Source organism: Nomascus leucogenys, chromosome 3 (genome assembly GCF_006542625.1).
Source record: "Nomascus leucogenys isolate Asia chromosome 3, Asia_NLE_v1, whole genome shotgun sequence".
Classification (NCBI taxonomy): Eukaryota; Metazoa; Chordata; class Mammalia; order Primates; family Hylobatidae; genus Nomascus; species Nomascus leucogenys.
In genome coordinates, this window is record NC_044383.1 from 42309452 (window position 1) to 42324339 (window position 14888).

The following is a 14888-nucleotide window of genomic DNA, read 5'->3' on the forward strand; positions in this document are numbered from 1 at the left end:
GCATTTCTTCCAAAGCTCACAATCTAATGGGAGGGCAAACAAACATCAATGACTGTGGTTCTGGTAAGAGGGCTGAGTGTTATAGAAGGGAAAAGAAGTCTGGATAAGCTTGAGATGATGGACTATAAACTGGTCTATGTAGCATGAACAGGGCTTTGTAAAGAGAAACAGGCATTGGTAGGAAGAACAAGCTTTTGGAAGGTGGAGCAGGCTTGGTAGGAGGAGCACAGTTTCTAATGAGAAGGGGTGTTAAGGTGCTGAGATTTGTAAGAAGAGTTGCACTTTGTAATGAGGCATGCGGGCTTTGTAGCAGGCACGGGGATTTAGGAGGAGCAGGGCTTTTCTAGAAGGAATAGGGCTTTGTAAGGAGGAGTGGGCTTTGTAGGAAGAATACGGCTTTTAAATAAGAAACAGGGTTTGTAGGATGGGTGGGGCTTTGCAAGGAGAGGCTGGGCTTTGTAGGAGGAGCAGGGCTGTGTAAGTAGGAGCAGGTCTTTGTGAAGAGGAGCACATGTTTGCAAGGAGAAACAGCGCTTGTAGCAGCATCAGGACTTTGTAAGGAGGTGCAGGGATCTGCAGGAAGGGCAAGGCTCTATAGGGAGAAGCAGGGCTCTGTAAAGGAGCAGAGTTTGTAGGGGGGTTGGGGCTTTGAAGGAAGAGCAGGACTTTGTAAAGAGGAGTTGGACTTTGAAGAAGTGGGGATTTCTAGGAGGAACAGGACATTGGAAAAAGGAGAAGCTCTCTTTAAAGAAGAGGACTTCGTAAGTAAGAGCAGGGTTTGCAGGAGGAGCGGGGCTTTGTAAGGATAAAGTGGAATTTGTAGGAGTGGTGCTTTTTGAGGAGGAGCAGTGCTTTGTAGGAGAAACAGGGCATTGTTGGGAGGAGCAGGGCTTCCTAAGGATAAGCTGGGATTATTGAAGAAGTAGGACTTTGTAAGGATGAGCAGGGCTCTGTCTGAGGAAAAGTGATTTGTAGTAGGAGGAATGCTTTGTATGAAGAACATTGCTCTGCAGGAGAAGCAGGGCTTTGTAGGTAGAGTGGGGCTTTGTAGGGGAAACAAAGCTTTTTAAGGAAGATCAGGGCTTTGTAGGAGGAGCAGAACTTTTCAGAAAGAGTAGGGTTTGCTGAAGGAGCAGGACTTTGTATGACAGCAAAGTCGTGAAGGAGGAAAAGGCCTTTGTAAGGAGAAAGAGGCCTTTGTGAGGAAGAAGAGGTATCTGTAGAAACAAGGTTTTGTAAGATGGAGCAGGGCTTTGTAGGAGCAGCAGGATGTGTAGAGAGGAGCAGGGCACTATAAGAAGGAACAGGACTTTGTAGGAGGAGCAAGACTTCCAAGGTTTCCTTGGGAGGACTAGAGATTCTTTGGAGGAGCTGGGATTCCTAAGAAGAGCAGGGTTTGTAGGAAGAGCAGGATAAGGATAAGCAGAGCTTTTGAGGAGGAGCAAGGCACTATATGCAGAAACAGGGCTTGTAGGAGGAGCAGGGCTTCCTACGAGGACCAAAAGTTCTTGGCAGGAACAGGTCTTTTTAGGGAGGAGAGGCTTTTGTAGTGGAGGTGCTTCCTGAGGAGCAGCTGGGCTTTGAAGAGGGAGCAGGCTTTGTAGGGATGAGTGGGGCTTTGTAAGGAGGAGCAGGGCTTCCTAGAAGGAGGGCTGTGTAAGGAAGGCTGGGCTTTGTACGGAGGAACAGGGCTTTGCTGGTTTCTACCGGTAGTGATCGCTGCATATTTGTCCTCTCCAGGCATTATTCTCTATTTGATTGCTAGTGGCAAATCCTGGCACTGCAAAGTCCATGGCAAGGGTTGGGGTGCCAAGTGGGGTTGTACATGGCTTCCAGCAAAATACTACCTGCACGTTCCCCAGCCACATGAAGAGCAGAGTGACTCCCAAGCTTCTCACGCCTGGCCGGAGTGCAAGACCCCTCTTTCTCTTTCCAAACTAGTGAAAAGATAAGTGCTGAGCCTGTATGGACAACACACTTCTAAGAACTAAGGCAACTGTGATCTCTTTTTGCAAATGTAGGGTGTGGCAGACATTAGCAGGTCACGAAACTTTCCTCTTCCTCCTTGGGATGTGGCTTCACTAGGTCCTCCGGCCTTGCTTGCTGTTAGGTGAGGCCATGTTCTGGCTAGTGACATGTGATGAAAGAAACGTGTGCTACATGTTCCAGCACTTCCTATGCACAGTCCTCCACATTCTTTCTCATTCTGCAGCAGCCTTGAAGAGAGTGGAGCTCAAATACAGAAGGAAGCCAAATTCTGCTTAGAGGAAAGCTGCTTTCCCTATCTCGCCGAAGGACTGGGGTTTCTAGCTATCTCCAACGTTTCACTAACGTTAAGACAAAGCTTCAGGCATCAAAAATCACAATGGGGCTGAGCTAGAAACCATCACAGTGTTCCTGACATAAATGTTTTGCTTTGGCCTAATGAATTCCTGAGGCAAGTGTACATGGAAAGTATTAATAAAACAAAGCTTGGCTATCTAACTGGCTGAAGGAAACAGTCTTTCTTTCAATTCACTTGGGCCTGCCTTTGATTCCTAATTACTTTCAAAAGGATTTTTGGAGTTGATTAATCTAACAAAACAAAAAATTCTTCAAGGGTGTGTGTGTCTATACACCTTAAGTAGTATTTGAGGGACAGCGTGCCATTTTAAAATAAATAGCTGAATAATCCTTAGAAAATATTTATGATCTCAAATACTCAATAAATTTCAATAAAATTTGCTACAGGACTAGTACTTAAAGGAGATACATTTAATGAAGGCTGCAATCTACAGCGACTAATATTAAAGATGACAAACAATAATAAATTATGCAATTTAATTTTTAATAACAAAGATACTGTATTTTAACATGGTGAAATATACTTGGCTAAGTCCAGATTTAAAAAAAAAGTATCTAGCCCAACAGTACAAACATACAGCTTTGTACAGAACATTCCATAGATCAACAGAAAATACATTTGAGCACAAAAATAAAAAATATTTAAAGAGAATCTCTAAGCAGCATTTTATTTCTGCAAAAGACATATCTTGTACTGATTAAATATCTACAAGTGCTTTTCCTTTACAAAAATACATATATTCTTAATAGACTAAGTCATTAACAATGACCTGGTAATTCTTTCACTTCAATTTGAATGATTTATAAGCTAAATCTTACAACCACAAAAAGGTTTTTATTTGTATTAAGATGTTACCACTTTTGACAAAAAGCTTAAAATATTTTATATTTCAAAGGAAAATTAGCAACATAACTTTACAATATATTCTATGATATTTTGATTGCGAGGGCTACTCTATTTAAAACTGATGATCTCTGTTGTGTTGCTCAGATGCAGGAAAGCAGCAGAACCCTGGTACTCCCCCAACAGGCTCCTGTCGTGGACCACAGCTTCATAAGGACACTTAGGCCCCCACCCCCATTCTAAAAAATACAACAAAAGAAAACCGACCCCAAACAATGCTAGGCTGATCCCATTACATTTTTAATGTGTAGAACTCCTGCTCCAGTGGACTGATGTGCAGAGGATGGATAAATAAATTTGTTGACTATCTCTCCATCACCCCGAAATATTTAATCTTCATTTGCACTAGATGAGTTTCTTATTCCATGAAGCTCCATAAGATGGAAGAAAACTAGACTCAGTATTTAACATATCTGTTTCACTTGATTCTAGATTTAAAATTATTAAAATTAAAAATCTCTGAAAAATCAGTCTCAGTTTGGAATTATAGAAAAAGGGGCATAGCGAGTATACAGACACATTTGAACAAGTATTTAAAATAATTATTTTTAATTTTATAACTTTCTGAAAGGAAGTGCTCGAGCATTTTAATTTTATTTGAAAATATAAGGAAAGCAAGTAAACATTATTTATGAAAACTGTATTACACTAGGAAGAGAATTACTTAAATTATTGGAAAAACATCACTGCAGTAAAAACTATTGAACACTGTATTGTACATTTAAGTACATTTGAATGAACTTTCAGTCTGATGTTTTCCGTCAAAATGCTACTCAACTAGGTTTGTCAGGTAAATCCAGAAACAGTTATTGTGTGCCTTGAAAGGGTTTGAGTCTCTGGTGTATTTAATATTTTTCACTTTTTCATAAACCAGATCTAGCAGACATGTTCCTTATTTTTACCCAAACTGTGGGAATATATATTACAAAATATTGATAATTGCATTTCAAGTTTTGTGTTTCTAATCCAGAAAATTAAAGTTATGGCAAACTCATTCACTTTTGAAGTTCCTACTACCAACCAATATCTTATTAGTATAAAGTTTAGCTTTCTGGAAAATTCCTTATGATAAACCAGAGTATGTAATAGAGTGTGCATCCATTTTCACCCTATCCAAGGAGATTTACCTAGTGACCTATCAGAAAGACTCCATAAGATGAGTTTTACCTTTAAGGTAGCCCATAGCATGAATTCCCAAGGAGAAACGGTACAAGGGGGATACGGAACTTCCTCTTGATGTACATGCTTGTTCTGTGACCCATTTTGTCAAAGTTGGCTGTATGGCTAAATTCTAATAACAATAAACTAAGTGCTGAGAAACAAGACCAAGAGTTGCATTTTTTTGGAGATGGAGACTCGCTCTGTCACCCAGGCTGGAGTGCAGTGGTGTAATCGTGGCTCACTGCAACCTCCGCCTCCTGGGTTCAAGAGATTCTCCTGCCTCAGCCTCCCATGTAGCTGGGATTACAGGCGCGTGCCACCACACCTGGCTAATTTTTGCATTTTTAGTAGAGATGGGGTTTCACCATGTTGACCAGCTGGTCTCAAACTCCTGACCTCAAGTGATCCACCTGCCTTGGCCTCCCAAAGTGCTGGGATCACAGGCATGAGCCACTGTGCCCAGCCTAGAGTTGCTTTTTAAGGGGAAAAAAACCACAGGCCCTTATGAAATATTTTGAATATAGAAAAAGCACTTACTTATATAAATCCCATAGAATGAACTCTTTTCTATACAAGTAAGTGTGTTGGCACTTTTACCAAAGTCTGCCTTTAATAAAATTTCTCATATTGTGACGAATACAGGAGCTAAATCTAAGTTTAATTTTAGTTTACACTGCCTCCATGAACTAAAAAGTCTCTCAAATTAAAAATCTGAACTTTCTTTTCAAAGTATGTATTTCTCTCACTTTTCATGCAGAGGAAGGCTATTTGTTGTGTTTACCTCTTTCTCATCTTTGAGGATTTCCTAAGATCTGTTAGATGATGCTGAAAAACAATGAACATATTTGAAAGCAAGTGTGTTCTGATTATTGCAAGAAAAGCCTGAATTTGACTGATCTCACCAAGAAAATTCAGTTTAAAGCCTTTCTTTGGTGATATTTTAGCAATTAATCAAGGTTATTGCCTAACTATATAAAATTAAATTGCAATCTAAAAATTTCCAACCTCCAAACTGTTAAAACCGTCTCTCCAACATGGTTATTAATTTACTGTAAAATGTCTTTGGTGATATCTATATTCTTATGAAAATCTTCCAAAAAAATTAACTTACAAGAGCCTATTTAGATATGAAACCATTCATAAGAGACAGGTACAGATAACTCAAACTTTATGCAGTAAATTTAAAACAGAAATGCACTTTAGTAATGAGGCACTTTCTCTTAAATATTTCAGTAAAGCTAAACAGTTCACAATATTATATAACACACTTTTTTCCTTAATCAGTTTAAGTTTAGATTACATTTGAGTGTGTAATGTAGTTGAGCAAAGTCATTACGTTTATAAAATGTGGCACATTACTATGGGATAGATGCTTAATGTATAAAGAAATAATATACTCCTCTAAGAGTAGTTAAAAGGCATTACCCAAGTTACCTGTACTCCAGACTGAGTATTACCTCATCAATGAGCACTTTAGTTTATTTTTTCTTACTTTGTAAAGGTGTTTTGCTAATCTAGAGAAAAGACCATACATATTTTGATTTCTCTATTAACTGATGTGATTACTTCAATTAAAGCAATGTTTATAAACCACAGTCATTCTTTATATCTAAGTTCCCTTGACACTTTTAGACTTATAATTTCTAAGGCAGATAAAAGAGATAACAAAATCTTTTATGGAAGTAAAGGTCTTTCAGTTTATTGCTTAAGAAACAACAGATTAAAGAAAACTTTTAGTTTTAGTCTCTGATGTTACAGATTCAGATAATTCTTATAGGTTATTTATATAAAGAATTCATTTTATAAGCACCCTAAATTTATAAAGCTAACCACAAAAGTTGCCTGTACATTTTTTCTATACCTAGTTTCTTGCAAATTCTACAATCTGACTTAAGGGATAATTAACGGGGAATACAGTGTATTACTAGACATGAAAGTAGTCCTATCCTTAGAAAGCTGTAGTTGAATATACCAAAATAAGTCAGTTGAAGAAATCTGTGATTCTAGTACTAGGACCATCAAAAAAATGTGTACCTTTCTCCAAACAACAATTGATGCCTTTCTTTATGTAAGCTTTTCACGTGTTTTGGCACATATTCCATTGCATTTCAATAAAAATGTTAATGCATTATCAGTGAACAAAAGAATTCTATATACAACTATTCTCAGTTTCATAATTGCTTCCTATATATTTCCTTGGAAAATAGTGAAATTACATGACAAGGCAACCGGCCAAATTTAAAGAGATTTTGTAGATAAAATTCATTTATGGCCATTAAGTTTTGGCTGGGGGGCCAAAACATTAAAGTCTCACTTGTGATTTTTAAAACGCACTCTTAATTCATTTTGAGTTAATTAAAATTCTATTTGCAAAACACTATTTTAATCACTGACCTAGGTGTGACAAATTTATAATAATTTGTAAAAGTTCTTAGGGATGTCTGGGAACTGAGTTTCACAGCATAGAAAAATAATTTCTGTAGCTAGATAGTAAATTCAGTTTTTTCAGCCATTTATAGTTAATGAAAATCTGCCTTTTAAATTCTGCTTGTGAGCCATTCCAAGAACAAAAACAATCTAACAAAACAAAGTTAAAGTATTGCCATAACCTTTTTCCCCAAAGTTAGAGCAACAGAAAAATTTAATAGACTTTTGACTCGAAAAAAGATAGAAGGAAAAGATAATTATGAAGTTTCAGCCTTTTACATAGTGAAATATATTAAGATTTAGCTGTATTTTGTATGTTTGCTAGAGTTGTACAATATCTTACTTCTAAGAATCATTTTGAAATTCAGAAGGCATTGATTTCTGATACATTTTACTGGAAAATGTGACACATTTACCACATATGCAGTATAAAAACTAAATGTGTGTAACACACAGATTGTGCTCATGTCATATTTCTCAAATATTTTTCCTAACTTTCAAGATTTTTTCCTAAGTTTCAAAGGTTAGCTTGTTTCAAAGCAATTTCCAAGTAAGGTTTTTGAAAACTGTAAATATTAAAAGATTTAAAATGACAGTTTTCATATAATTTAATGTAACAAGACTTTCTTTGACTTGCAGACTAATCCTAAAATGAATGGAAGACTTAACAAAACTGCAAAATACAAGACATTTTGTATTTCTGATCTTAATGAACTCATGTATAAAATAATAATCTTCTCATTTCCCCAATTACTACAGGATTTAAAATAAAATACACTTAACCTATTAATTTTGGTTAGCATAGTTCTATACTGCATTTATTCTATTTTATGCACATAGTTTGGAAATATGAAAGGTAACTAACAGTTTTAATCTACAACTGTTTTGAGACTTTTGAAATCTATAAAATAGCTAATGTTATGTGCTCTAAAAATCCTAATATTTAAAATCATCATAACCCTCTGCATGCCACAATGACATATACCTAAGGCCAACTTAAAAAGAGAAATAATGCACTCATTAAATGACAGCAACAATGTAACGATACATGAAATGGGCTATACAATGACGTTTCATGAAGCAGCACCTGCTTGTCATAAGGCATTATGAAAGAAGATTAACCTTACTTACACATTAATTTTATCAGAAGTAAATGTGATCAGCTGCCAACATTTTGAATGGTTGGGAATCTAACTTCAGTTCAAGAGGTCACATACATTTTCAATCTGGAGGGCTAACATGCCTTCCTTGTGCAATTGGTAGACTACACGGACAGATGCTTAGAATGTCTACAATTATGTTGTGCTCTAATGTTACAGAATAATTGGAATTCTTGGCAAAAGGACTTGCACACTCAAGAATGAATTTTTTTCACACAAAAAGCTTACCAAGAACAAGACAGTGGCTCAAAAACCACTTTTCTAAATGTATTTCCATACAAAATAATTTCAAGATATAATTATTAGTTTCTTGTACAGTACACTATTTAAACAAGAATAAAAGAGTAAGTATGTGAAAACTGCAACACCACAAAAATTGAGCCATTTTACTAGTGTAATTAAACATTAGAACAATTTTGGAACAGGCAAGCAAAATATTCAGAAGGCTGAATCATGGCGGCACAGCTAACTGATTTTTACCATGACTTGCACACTTTGAGACAACACAAATACCTTATGCAGATGGTTCAGTAGCAGAATGGCACTTGGTTTGCTCCTAATAGAAACAACATGAATGCAACTGACAATTTAGAGATAGACAATGGCCTTATTTGCATGCTGAAAATCTGGTTTGTTCCTCTAGTCCACACACCGTTAACTGTGCAATCTGTTGACGAGTAAACAAATAGTGCAGGATTCATCTCAGTGAGGTCTGGGCCCCTTGGTCTAACCGAAATCAATTCTTGGTCGATACTGCAATACCATAGGGTATGACTACAAAATAAAGACAGATAATGAATAAGACTTATTTGGATAAAAACGATACAGTTTATATACAAAATATTTTAAGAATTTGGAGTTATAATTTACAATATTTCCTGGTTCTAGTGATTACAACAGTTAAAATTTGAGTTACCATTAAAACTCTATTTCTTTTGATTGCCATTATTTTTCTAGAATCAGTCAAGTTTTCAATAATATGCAGCAGAGGTCAAGTTCAAAGTCCTACAGACATCATACAGGTTGTATATATGACTCGTACTAGCACAACACTTAGGAGAGGCAAGAACTGGGAAGGACCGAAAGTTACATACCCCGCTTATAGGCATTCAATTAGTAACCCTATGAGGCGAACAAGACAACTCAGCAGCCTGGATTCCACTACAGCTTAGGCTGGTGAGAGCCCACTAAATCACAAATCAATGAAGAGACCCCCTCTGCTAGGAACCTGTAAAACTGGAGTAGTGTTCACAAATCATATTTCTTACAAGTTTGGCACATTTTTTTAATTTAAAATTTATTTTAATGATCCTTTAAAAATATTGAAAAAGTAGATGATTGTTACATGAAACATTTAGGTCACTACCTCCTTTCAACAGTTGATACTAATAAACATTTGGATTTGACTATTACATAAAATAACTGAATGGGTCATATTGTTTTTCATGTCACTATGTAGAAAAGGTATCATATATCTGGCTATCATACAGAACTAGAGAGGAAGCAGCTTCTTTGGGATAAAGGCATATAGCATATGCCACGCTACCTCTGCGTTTGTTTTTACCCTGTACCATATCTTGTAGAACCAAAACATCAGTGGTTTTCCTTTTCTTAAAGCTGCAGATACCCCCTCTTGAAATTTGAGGAGCTACTTTTATGGAATCAAGAAGGGGCTGAGATGGTCACTGACTAATGTTTCTCCATCTTGGTATACATGAATATAAAAATACCGTATAGAGAACTTTGTATTCTTTCATATAGATAAAAGGGCTAGACTGAGATTTAACAATCCTGAAAATGACCATTTCAGTGTTTACTATAGCTATGCTACACATCGGGAAGACTCAGTGTTGGAATCTGTAACCATTCAGCTCAGGATGGAACTAGAGGGCAGGAATACAAATGCTCTAGGTCTTGCTCTCCCAGGTGAAGTACAGCAGATGCTACTACAGCTGTCTAAGGGCTGGAGTAAAAGTCTCAGACAGTCTCTCAGGGTTTCCAGGGTCTAAAACTTCTAAAACTGTTCTGGTTTTATTTGTTTTTATTTTAAACTTTATTTAGTTCCCCCTGAATCAGAATACCTGGGAGGGAGCAAGACACAGATATCTCCATTTTACTAAACTCTGGATGTTTCTGAAGCCCAGCGAGATTCTGAGATGACCAATATCTTTCCATTCTGCCTCACCCAACCCACAGCTTGCCCTTCACTATAATAACTGCTCTAGTTTTGCATTTGATTCCTGATTCTATTGAATCTGCACACTTTCTGCAAATACATAAGCCACTCATTTTAGAATGCATTCATCATATATAGAAGTATCCATTAATTCTACTAGGGATAAAGGTACAGAGGGAAGTAAAATGGCTTGACTGGCAATGCTTGGGATTTTCTGTTTCGGGCTGAAAATGATTTTGTTTTCTCCTCCAAGTAGCCATTTGTTGTGTGTTCTATAAGAACATATGAAGTTTAATAATTTTATTGAAATGTGTCACAACACTGAAAATTGTAAAGATATATTTTAAGTTCTATTTGTGTTTTGGTTTTTTGAAATAAAATGGCACCACACTAACAATAATGAAATATGGCATATAATTACCTCTTAGTGTTAAGTGACTGCACTAAATAGACCTACATTTCAGTTTCTAGTCCTCAAGGCTCATTATGTAATAAAAATAAAGAACAGATACTTTCAGAGAATATACTTCAAATAATTTTAGAAAATGATAAAACTGTCTTTGATGTACTTTTTTCCTTAAAGAATGAATTATTTTTGTCAAAACTTGTTTTGAGTGTAGATTTGGAAAATACAGAATGGTATCAAGAAAAAAAGGAAAAATATTTAAATCCTACCATCCAAAGATAACTACCATAATAATTTTAGTGTATATTCCTCTACTCATTTTATCTACATTCGTTTTTTTCTTTTCAAAACTGGAATCATGCTAAACATATTATTTAGTATCACTTAAATTTTTTATCCATTTAGCAATTCCACAAACCTATTTCCATACCATTTGGTACGGTCCTACATAATTTTCAACAGCTGTATATTATGCTGTTATAGAAATGAACTGTGAGTTATCAGTAAGTCTCCTTTTGCTGTACATTTGAGTTTAGTCCTTTTTTCCTTTGCTATTATAACTTAATCTTAACCCACTGATCTATTTCTTTTGCCCCAGGATAGATTCCTAAAAGTGGAACTGCTAGTTCAAACAGCATACATATTTTAAAGGGCTTTTTGATAAATACTTTTACACTGGTCTTCAAGAAGGTAGTTCTGGCTGTGCGCAGTGGCTCACACCTGTAATTCAGCACTTTGGGAGGCCGAGGCGGGCGGATCACGAGGTCAAGAGATCAAGAACATCCTGGCTAACATGGTAAAACCCCGCCTCTACTAAAAATACAAAAAAAAAAAAAAAAATTAGCCAGGCATGGTGGCGCATGCCTGTAATCCCAGCTACTAAGGAGGCTGAGGCAGGAGAATCACTTGAACCTGGGAGACGGAGGCTGCAGTGAGCCAAGATCGCGCCACTGCATTCCAGCCTGGCAACAGAGTGAGACTCCATCTCAAAAAAAAAAAAAAAAAATGTAGCTTTATTTTTCTACATTTTTAAAAGAAATCTGAATGCCCATTCCTCTCTAGCTTCATCAATAATGAGTACTATCTTTTCCCACCTCTAAATTTGGCAATTTAATAAGCATAAGATAGTATTTTTTTTCATTTCTTGACTTCTAAGAAAGTTAATCATTTTTATATGTTTATTAGCCCATTGTGTTTCCTTCTTGTGTATCTTGCCTGATCATGTCCTTTGCTCATTTTTATGAAAAGCTTAGCTTTTTCTTACATATCTGTATGAATTCTTTATGTATTAATATTAAACCTTTTTCTATCATACATTGCAAATATATTTTATGATATTTTTGCCATGTGCTTTTAATATTAATAGTCAATTCAATTTTTTTTAGGTACAATGTGAAAGGCCATCCCCACTCTGAGATCAGTTCTTCAACTATATTTTCTTCTTGATCTTTTATAGTATCATTTAAAATATTTACCATTTTGAGCCATCATAAACCTATACTGATATAAAACGTGAGGTAGAATTGAATTCCCCACCCACAGTCTCAGTATAATTAATTGAAAATAAGCCCTACTAGATCTGTACCCTACATTACATTCCTGAGTACACTATTACCAATCAGCCCCCTCTGCACTGTCGTGCTCCAGCCCCACTGGCCTCCTTGCAATTCTCAAATAACCAGACATAATCAATTCTCAGGGCCTTTGCAGTGTGTTCCCTCAGCCTTCAGTGCTCTACCTCAGATATTCACATGGCAACGTCTCTCAATTTCTTTTGATCAACAATCCACCACCTCAAAGAGGGCTTCTCTTGGCTATCTTATCAAAACTATTCGATTTATCTATTTTACTTTTTCTTCTAACACTATAAGTTTTAACCTGTTTATTTTTTGTCCGTTACCATCATTAGTGTAAGTTCCATGAAAGAAAAGATTTGTGTTCATTTTTACTTCTGTTACCTCAAAGGCCTAGAAGACTGCCCAATGCATAAGACTCAATAGATATTTGTTAAATTAATCATTTTACTGCATTAATTTGAAATACCCTCTTTACAGACTCATACATACTAGGGTCTGTTGCTGAGCTATTCTTTTTATTCATATGTCTATGTTTAAGGCAAGACCTTATTTTAATTACTTCAGCTTTAAAATATGTTTTAGTATGTGGTAGTACACATTCCCTCTCATTACTCATGTAAAAACATGATTGATCAGAAGCACCTGTTGATATTTCCTTATGAGCTTTAGAATGACTGACTTTGTCAAGTTAAACAAAGATCTGGTAAAAGTGTGTTTGGAATTACATTTAACTTTATAATTTAATTGTGGGATGAACTGGCATCTCTATAAAATGTAATGTACTATTATACATATATATATACATACATAGACTAATTAATAAGGAGATGAGAAGAGAAAGAGAGGGGAAGAGGAGGCAAAAAATGTGGCAAAATGTTAATTGATGAATCTAGGTAATCATAAAGAATATTCCTTTGTATAATTATTTCAATTTTCTGTTGTTTTGAAAGACTTTTCAATAGGAAAACATCAGGACTTCACATTGAACTTTATCAAACACCTTTTCAGTATCTACTGATGATTTTTAACCTAGAGTATATATGTATAAAATATATGTATATTATATATATATATATATATTTAATCCCCTTCTCCCAATATTGTCATTCCTTCATTTCTGATAAAAATGATATTAGGCCTTGGTTTACTATTATATTACTATATTAGTGCATTATTTATCATCTATTTATATTCAAAATAAGATTTGGTACCAGTTTTCTAATTGTGGGTTCTCTGTCAGTTTTTGCTATTAAGAATGGCAACGTGGAAGGATTCCACCTTTTCTAATGATTAACAATAGATACAGCATAGGAATGATATATTCCTTGAAAATTAGAGAGAATTCTGAACATAAAACCATTTAGGTATCCTTTCAGGAAGTTAAGGGTGCATCCTATTAGCTACAAGTTCAATTTCCTTACAGGACTATTAATGAAGACTATTAATGAGCCATTAATGAGGTGTTGAAGGAAGAAAAGGAAATTTGTATGGATTTAGAAATTGGGTCTCACTCCAGTTTTTCTCTAATACTTTGGATCATGGTTTAAGGACATCTTCATTTCTAAGGAAATACATAGGCATCAACACCAAGAGTAAAAGCAGAAAGCCACATATTGCACAGGTTATAGCTACAGGCAGTGTTATCGTTACAATTCAGCATTCCCAAATCAGCCATGAGGCTAAAGCAGCTGAAACATCTCTACACCTCGGATATACACAAATTTCACCAGCTCAGTTAAATTATTTACCCCAGACCCTTATCTGCATAAAGAGAAGAATGATCTTTCTCCCTCAGACTTGGCCTTCAGAGATGTTAAATTTACTTACTAGATTGCTGAAAAGCTAGGACTTAAAGAGTATGTATCAAAAAGCACACATTTTAATGAAGGCATGAGAATTCCCATATCATGGCACTGACAAAAGGCTGAAGAAAATTCTAGATAAGCTGCTAATTAAACATTTTCAATTAGCAATTTCAAGTGATTCTTTTAATGCCTAACATACATTCATTTGTCCCAACTCCAAAACTGTAACACTGGAGGTAAGTATGCCAGTTAAGTTTGTTGTATAATTACAATTATCCTTTCTCCCTGGCTCCAAGGAAATAAAGATGAAGACTACTTTAATTACTGAAATAAAAGAACGATGGATTTTATTATTTTATTATTTATTTGTTTGTCTGAGACAGAGTCTTGCTCTGTCACCCAGGCTGGAGTGCAGTGGCACAATCTCAGTTCACTGCAACCTCCATTTCCTGGGCTCAAGCGACCCTCCTGCCTCAACCTCCTTAGTAGCTGGGACTACAGGGGTGTGCCACCACACCCAGCTAATTTTTGTACTTTTTGTAGAGACAGGGTTTCACCATGTTGTCAAGGCTGGTCTCAAACTCCTGGACTCAAGAGATCTGCCCGCCTCTGCCTCCCAAAATGCTGAGATTACTGAGGTGAGCCACCGTGTCTGGCCTAAAATTTATTAAAAAAAATTTTTTTTGTCCTGCTATATTGCCCAGACTGGTCTCGAATTCCTGGCCTCAAGCAATCCTACATCCTCAGCCTCCCAAAGCACTGGGATTAACAGGCATGAGCCACCATGCCTGGCCCAACAATGGATATTTTAAAGAAATGGTATGATTAATTCACAGGGTTAAGGCTGATCATCAATCATGTCTGTACCCAACAATAATCTTTACTATACCCTTGTCTGTTTCCCAAATTTTTAAAATGTATATTTATCA

The 14888-nt window shown here is 36.0% G+C and overlaps 1 protein-coding gene across 5 annotated transcripts in view; it reads right to left on the reverse strand.

Moving 5' to 3' along the window:
- Nucleotides 1-2739: 2739 nt before the first annotated feature.
- PCGF5 (polycomb group ring finger 5) overlaps nt 2740-14888 on the reverse strand; it is a 124419-nt gene continuing 112270 nt past the window's right edge. For 4 of the 5 annotated variants that reach the window (XM_030809277.1, XM_030809273.1, XM_030809276.1 and 1 more), the window contains exon 10: nt 2740-8769. In XM_030809277.1, coding sequence (XP_030665137.1) covers nt 8722-8769 — 48 coding nt within the window. In that variant the 3' untranslated portion in view covers nt 2740-8721. The remainder of the gene's footprint in view (nt 8770-14888) is intronic. The other variant, XM_030809278.1, reaches the window with a different exon arrangement.